General features: G+C 33.7%; 1 protein-coding gene across 1 annotated transcript; it reads right to left on the minus strand.

Annotated features, from left to right (window-relative positions):
- Positions 1-914: 914 nt before the first annotated feature.
- Positions 915-1,061, minus strand: LOC128636312 (protein TUNAR-like). Its single transcript, XM_053689343.1, has one exon. It carries the CDS (start codon positions 1,059-1,061, stop codon positions 915-917), a length of 147 nt encoding a protein of 48 aa, XP_053545318.1.
- Between the last annotated feature and the right edge of the window lie 4,767 nt (positions 1,062-5,828).

A 5,828-nucleotide genomic window follows, 5' to 3' on the forward strand; every position in this document is an offset into this window, starting at 1 on the left:
ATGATATGCTACAACGTATCGTGTCTGCTCGCACTTTCATAAATCAGCCCCCTAGTCTAAACTTCAATATCAAGTAAAAAATAACTAGACCTTTCCATTGAACTTGTTTGAATTCAAGGATAAAATTATTTAGAAAGGTAAGTTGTAGATGGGACAGGAAGTGAATGTAACATAATAACATCTTTCAATATTTTTTATTATTGAAAATATTCCAAATAAACAAATTAAATAAGATGATAAATTATTCAGTTGCAAAGGCATAGAGTAATATTAAGATATTATTTTAATACTGGAATATTTTTTGATATGATAAACCTCAAAAAAACAAAAGAACAAATACATTTATTATAATGTAGATGAAACCATCTGCCCTGTGGTTTATTTTCTTTAATTAAGACATCTTTAATTGTTTGTTCTTTGCAACTTCAGAACTGTGTTAGTGTGTATAAATATACAAAGCCATATGGCATTTTCCTTATTAGAGTGTACATTGAAAGAAAGAAATATTAATCAAAAAGGGATATGAAATATTTGGTTCATGCTAAAATATTGTAATTTTTTTGAAAAATAAATAAATATAAAAGTCAGATTAAACATGTCATGGAAAAGTTTGAATAAGGAATTTAATATTTTTCATGTGATCAGAAGAATAAAAAATATAGTACAAGTTTATGAAAAAAACTTTTAGAGGATATATGGTTATATTTGTACATCATTATTTGTTCCGCTTGAATTATACTGTTTGTGTTATATTATAACAAATAATAGAATAAGGAATAATGTTGGAGTTAATATTTTACAAATAATAAGTCAGTTTTCTTATCATCAATGTCTTTAAAGAAAAAAAATATTGTATTCCAAAAGTCTCACTAAGAAGATTGATAATGTTCTCATCCACTGGTGATATTTGTTGTTCATAATGTAGTATAAATATATACAAAAATGATGACAAGAAGGTTCAGTATGGTCCCTATTATTCCAAGCATTGCCAGAATGCTTTCTTCTTTGCTTTCCTTTTCCTCATTTCTTTTGTCTTCTTCATTGTCCCCAGTGATTACCATCTTGGTTGAAAAATCCAGTGTACCCCTCCTCTGTCTTACCTACAATAAGAAGAAATGCTATTAAATTTAAGAGGGAGACATTGTAATGCATTGTAAGAAAATATTCAAAATATACATTTTGATATCCTTGCTTAAAATAATTAATATTTATCTTTACCATAAAAATTCAGTTGTTAATAGACGTGTAAAAAACCCAATAAACTTGCTTTTGATGAATTCATCACAGAAAAAAACTGTTTTGTTTCGACCAATATTAGTTTGTGACTTCTTTCAGCTAAGCTAAATTTTGAGAACATTATTACTTTGTTAATAGAAATTCGATAACCGATGTGAGGAACGACTTCAGGGAAGCAGAGGAGCAGTTTGACAGCAGCTTAATCTAAATTAAAACTTGTATCTAATATTACTATTACAAGCCAGCAGCAGCACTTCTTTTAAAATATATTTTTAATGGTGTCAGGATTGAAGCTGACACAGGAAGACACTTCTGGATAGCTATTGGTTGGTATAGAATTGTAAATGGGCAAACAAGTCATCTAAATTTTGTATAGTCATTTTATATTCATTAAAGGAGCTTATTGGGGTTTTTTTCTTTGCAAACTGTAAGCATAATTTTTATATTTTTTTTGCTTTCCTTAACTGACATTTTTTTGCCCATTTATTTAACCCCAAAATATATACTCTGTGTGTAACAACAATGTATACCATTAAATATATTATAGTCTAAGGTAACACACCCAAATTATTTCTAATTCAGCTGACTTTATAAAAACTGCAACACACTAATGTCTTCTGAATACAGTGTTTTATTTATGATTTTCCAAATATAGCAATAACATATTTTCCATCAGCAAATTGCTAACAAACTCATTTTAAGAAACATATGGAATATTTAAAAAGATATTAAATATGTATGTATCATATACCAATGTGTCTAGCAAAGACCCTGTATTGCAAATATGTACAGATTTGTAATCAAATATTTTTACTTTTAAACACAGTTCTGAATTATAAGGCTTAAAACTCACGAAGGGTCAGAAAAAAACATGAAATTATATATTTATTGAAAGCAGGGGCAAGACACATAAAACTGCTGAAGATTCAATGTCGGAATTAATCAAGGGCAAGATTACATATGCAGCGTTTCCCACAAAAGCCGGTGACGCTGTTTTTTACCGGTTTTGGTATCACATATACAGCGCGTAGATTTCACCCGTCGCCCGCAATTTTTACTCCCATAAGCTAACATAGAACCGCATCGCAAATCAGTATCACATATTCAGCGCAAGGACTTGCACGGCGAAAATGGAGACATTTTACTCCATTTTCACCTCGCCATACATAGGCAGGCGCAGCAAGCCTTACGCTGAAAATGTAAGCACCGTAACTCCCGTAACTGCCTGAAAATATTAGCACCTAATGCATGTGCAATATTTATCTACCTGTCAACCGCAATCCTCCACCGCAATAACTAGTAAAGTATATTAACCCCTAATCCGGCATTAACCCACATCGCAAAAAAACATAATAAATGTATTAACCCCTAATCCGCCATTATCCCATCGCAATAAACATAATAAACATATTAACCCCTAATCCGCAATTAACCCACATCACAATAAACCTAAAAAATGTATTAACCCCTAATCCGCCAATTAACCCACATCGCAATTAATCTAATAAATGTATTAACCCCCAATCTGCCATTAACCCACATCACAATAAACCTAATAAAACTATTAACCCCTAATCCACTATTAACTCACAACGCAATAAACCTAATAAAACTATTAACCCCTAATCCACCAAACCCACACAACGCAATAATCCTAATAATCTATTAACCCCTAATCCACCAAACCCCCACAATGCAAATAACTAATGAAATTACTAAGCCCCCTAACCTAACACCCCCTCAATTAACCCCGATTACCTAAATTAAAAAATACTAAATTACAATTAAAATAAAAAAGCTAACATTACTTAAAAATAAAAAATAAATAAAATTAATCTAAGATTACAAAAATAAAACGTCTAACATTACATAAAAAAATAAACCTAATTATAAAAAAAAAATTAAACCTAATCCATATAAAAATAAAAAAGCCCCCCAAAATAAAAACACCCCCTAATCTACGACTAAACTACCAATAGCCCTTAAAAGGGCCTTTTGAAGGGCATTGCCCTAAGTTAAACAGCTCTTTTACCTTAAAAAATAGTAAGTTCCCCCTCTAACAGTAAAACCCACCACCCAACAGGGGGCATTTGTATGGGCATTGCCCTTAAAACGGCATTCAGCTCTTTTACTGCCCTTAAAAGGGCATTCAGCTTTAAGAGCGCCAAATAAATACCTAATCTTACAAAAAAAACTCAAAAAAATAAAAAAAAGCCTAAGTCTAGCCTCCAAATAGGTACACACCGTTCCTGAAGTCCGGCAGAGAAGGTCCTGTTCCAGGCGGTGAAGTCTTCTTCCAAGCGACCGACATCTTCTTCCTTCTTCATCCAGGACCAAGCCAGCACTGAGATGAGCATGTAGCAGGACTGGGACCGCGGAGCCATGGAGTGTGGAGGAGCCTCTTCGTGCAATTGCCGTCGTACACTGAATAGTAAATTCAAAGTACTTGTTTAAATATGGCGTCCCTTGCATTCCTATTGGCTGATTTGATTCTTCAAATTCAAATCAGCCAATAGGATGAGAACTACTGAAATCCTATTGGCTGATTTGAGCAGCCAATAGGATTTCAGTAGCTCTCATCCTATTGGCTAATTTGAATTTAAAGAATCAAATCAGCTAATAGGAATGCAAGGGACACCATATTTAAATATGTACCTTGAATTAACTATTCAGTGTACAACGGCGATCGTACGAAGAGGATCTTCTATGATCCATGGCTCCGCGGTCGCCGGTCCTGCTTCGTGCTCATCTCCGCTCGGATTTGTCCTGGATGAAGAAGGAAGTGGTCCCCACTTGGAAGAAGATGTCAACCGCTTGGAAGAAGACTTCATCGTCTGGAACAGGACCTTCTCCGCCAGACTTCAGGAATGGTGAGTACCTATTTGGGGGTTAGAGTAAGGATTTTTTAATTATTTTTTTTTGGGGGGGGTTAGATTAGGGTTTTAATGGGCATTTGTAAAAGAGCTGAATGCCCTTTTAAGGACAGTAAAATAGCTGAATGCCCTTTTAAGGGCAATGCCCATACAAATACCCCTTTAGGGGCAATGAGTAGTTTAGGTTTTTTTAGTGTTAGGTTTATTTATTTTGGGGGGTTTCGTGGGTGGTGGGTTTTACTGTTAGGGGGGATTTTTTTAAAATGCAAAAGAGCTGTTTAACTTAGGGCAATGTGCTACAGAAAGCCCTTTTAAGGGCTATTGGTAGTTTAGCATTAGATTGGGGGGTGTTTTTATTTTGGGGGGCTTTTTATTTTCATAGGGATTAGGTTTGATTTTTTTATTTTGGATAATTGTGTTTATTATTTTCTGTAATGTTAGACTTTTTATTGTTGGTAATTTTACATTAATTTATTTTAATTTAATCTTAGGTTTATTTTTCTAAGTACTGTTAGGATTTTTTTAATTTATTATAATTTAGTATTTTATTATTTTATGTAATTTGGGGTTAATTTAGTGGGTGTTAGGTTAGGGGGCTTAGTAATTAAATTAGTTATTTGTGTTGTGAGGGTTTGGCGGATTAGGGGTTAATAGGTTATTTATGGTACTTACGTTGTTGAGGTTTGGCGGATTAGGGGTTAATAGTTTTATTAGGATTATTGCATTGCGTGGGTTTGGCAGTTTAGGGGTTAATAGTTTTATTAGGATTATTCCGTTCTGTGCATTTGGTGGATTAGGGGTTAATAGCTTTATAAGGTTTGTTGCGATGTGGGTTAATGGCGGATTAGGGGTTAGTAGTTTTATTAGGATTATTGCGTTGTGTGGGTTTGGTGGTTTAGGGGTTAATAGTTTTATTAGGATTATTGTGTTGTGTGGGTTTGGCGGATTAGAAATTAATATATTTATAAAGTTTGTTGTGATGTGACTTAATGGCAGATTAGGCGGTAATACATTTATTAGGTAGTTTGCGATGTTGGTGGATTTAGGGGTTAATACTTTTACTAGGTAGATTGCGATGTGGGTGAATGGCGGATTAGGGGTTAATAGTTTAATTAGGCATATTGCGTTGTGGGGGGTTGTCGGTTTAGGGGTTAATACATTTATTATTAGTTGCGATGTGGGGGGATTGCGGATATAGGGGTTTTACGTGTCGGGTATATTTTTGGAAGGCTGGTTAAACTTTTACAGGAGATTTGATATTTTTTTTTATTTTCTTAGGCGCCAGCAGCTTCTAAAGTGACGTAAGTCACTGGCGACTCCAGATATGTGTATTTACGCACATTTCTAGACATCGTTAGTTTATTCGATTTACGGCACTTTATGAACTGCCGGCGCCATATATGTGATACCCCGATGTGCGAGGTGAAATTACGGGTGGCGTAGGTTTCAGCAGTTGCACTGAGCCTGCACCATATATGTAATCTCGCCCTAAATGTTAATATTTCCTAAAATATAAAGATGTATGTATGGATAGATAGAAAGATAGATATTATATGGGAAGCATTCTCAGGATTTAACAACACACACACATATTTTTTTTTATATATATATATATATATATATATACAATATATATATATATATATATATATACATACACACATAATAGTCTTTTACAGTCAAATATCTGGTCATATACCATATACCGTTTAACCCTTA

The sequence above is a fragment of the Bombina bombina genome, chromosome 1 (assembly GCF_027579735.1).
Source record: "Bombina bombina isolate aBomBom1 chromosome 1, aBomBom1.pri, whole genome shotgun sequence".
Lineage (NCBI taxonomy): Eukaryota > Metazoa > Chordata > Amphibia > Anura > Bombinatoridae > Bombina > Bombina bombina.

What these genes read in the sequence shown, in the direction of transcription:
- LOC128636312 (XM_053689343.1), bottom strand. Translation starts at nt 1,061, where the DNA reads ATGGTAATCACTGGGGACAATGAAGAAGACAAAAGAAATGAGGAAAAG.